Source organism: Propithecus coquereli, unplaced genomic scaffold, assembly GCF_000956105.1.
Source record: "Propithecus coquereli isolate 6110/MARCELLA unplaced genomic scaffold, Pcoq_1.0 Scaffold113, whole genome shotgun sequence".
Taxonomy (NCBI): domain Eukaryota; kingdom Metazoa; phylum Chordata; class Mammalia; order Primates; family Indriidae; genus Propithecus; species Propithecus coquereli.
In genome coordinates, this window is record NW_012135303.1 from 4,139,606 (window position 1) to 4,140,877 (window position 1,272).

Here is a 1,272-nt window from a genome sequence, read left to right on the forward strand (position 1 = left end):
GAGAAAATCTTAGGGTTCAAAAAAGCATGAACCATAAAAGAAAAAAAGTTGCTAAATTGGGAATTCGTCAAAATTTAAAACACTTTGAAAGACATTATTAAGAAAATAAAAAGATAAGCAACACTCTGGGAAAAGACATTTGCTAATGTTTGTGTTTGATAAAGACTTATATTCAAAATATAGAAAGAACTCTTATAACTCAATGAGAAGACAAATACCCTGCTAAATAAAATGGGCAATATTTGAATAGATATTTCACCAAAGAAAATATACAAGCAGCAAATAAGCATACAAAAAGATTTTCATTATCATCGAATTAAAGGAGTTATTACTACTATATTCACTAGAATGGCTAAAATTAAAAGACTGATAATACCAAGTGTTGTAAGGACATTGAACAACTGAAATTCTCATACGTTACTGATGGGAATGCAAAATGGTACAGCCACTTTGGAAAACAGTGTGGTAGTTTTTTATGAAAATAATCATACATTTATCGTATGATCCAGGAGTCCCATTCTTAGGTATTTATCCAAGAGAATGAAAATATATGTTCACATGGACTTGTAGTTGAATGGCTATAGCAACTTTACTCAAAGTAGCCAAAAGCTAGAAACAACCTCAATGGTAAATGGCAAACAAAATGAGGTATAGCCATACAATGGATATAAAATAAAAAGGTAATAAAAAAGAAGGACTATGGATAGAAGCAACAATGTGCATAAGTATTAAAAGCATTATGTTAAGTGAAAGAAGCCAGAACAAACTACATTGTACAATTCTAACTGTATAAAATTCTAAAAAAGGCAAAACTACAGAGACAAAAGCAGATCCGTGATTGCCAGGAGCCAGGGGTAGGATAGTACTGACTGCAAAAAGACATGAAGGAACTTTCTGGGCTGATAGAAATATTCTGTATCATGACTGTGGTGGTGGTTACACAATTGTATGCACCTGTCAAAACCAATAGATTTACACATGTAAATTGGGCGGATTTTACTGCATATAAATGCCACTTCATTTTTCATGATTCTTTAAGGGGAATACATTGAAAAAGAACATAGAGACTGATCTCTAGGATAAATTCTATCTAAATTACTTAATTCATCTTACCGGCCCCATGGATCTCTTAGCCCTCGAGCAGCCAGCTTCTGTTGGACAGTTTCTAATGGTGTCCCTTCTATCTTCCACTGTTTATAATCTGGAAGTTCCATTTTACTATGTCCATGTTCATGTTCATGTCCATGTCCATGGGCCATGTCTATAGGAAAA

The 1,272-nt window shown here is 33.3% G+C and overlaps 1 protein-coding gene across 1 annotated transcript in view; it reads right to left on the reverse strand.

Annotated features, from left to right (window-relative positions):
- The window catches only part of NDUFB3 (NADH dehydrogenase (ubiquinone) 1 beta subcomplex, 3, 12kDa), a 40,244-nt gene extending 38,980 nt beyond the window's left edge, over positions 1-1,264 (reverse strand). Inside the window, exon 1 of the mRNA XM_012655649.1 lies at positions 1,114-1,264. Coding sequence (XP_012511103.1) covers positions 1,114-1,259 — 146 coding nt within the window. The 5' untranslated portion in view covers positions 1,260-1,264. The remainder of the gene's footprint in view (positions 1-1,113) is intronic.
- Between the last annotated feature and the right edge of the window lie 8 nt (positions 1,265-1,272).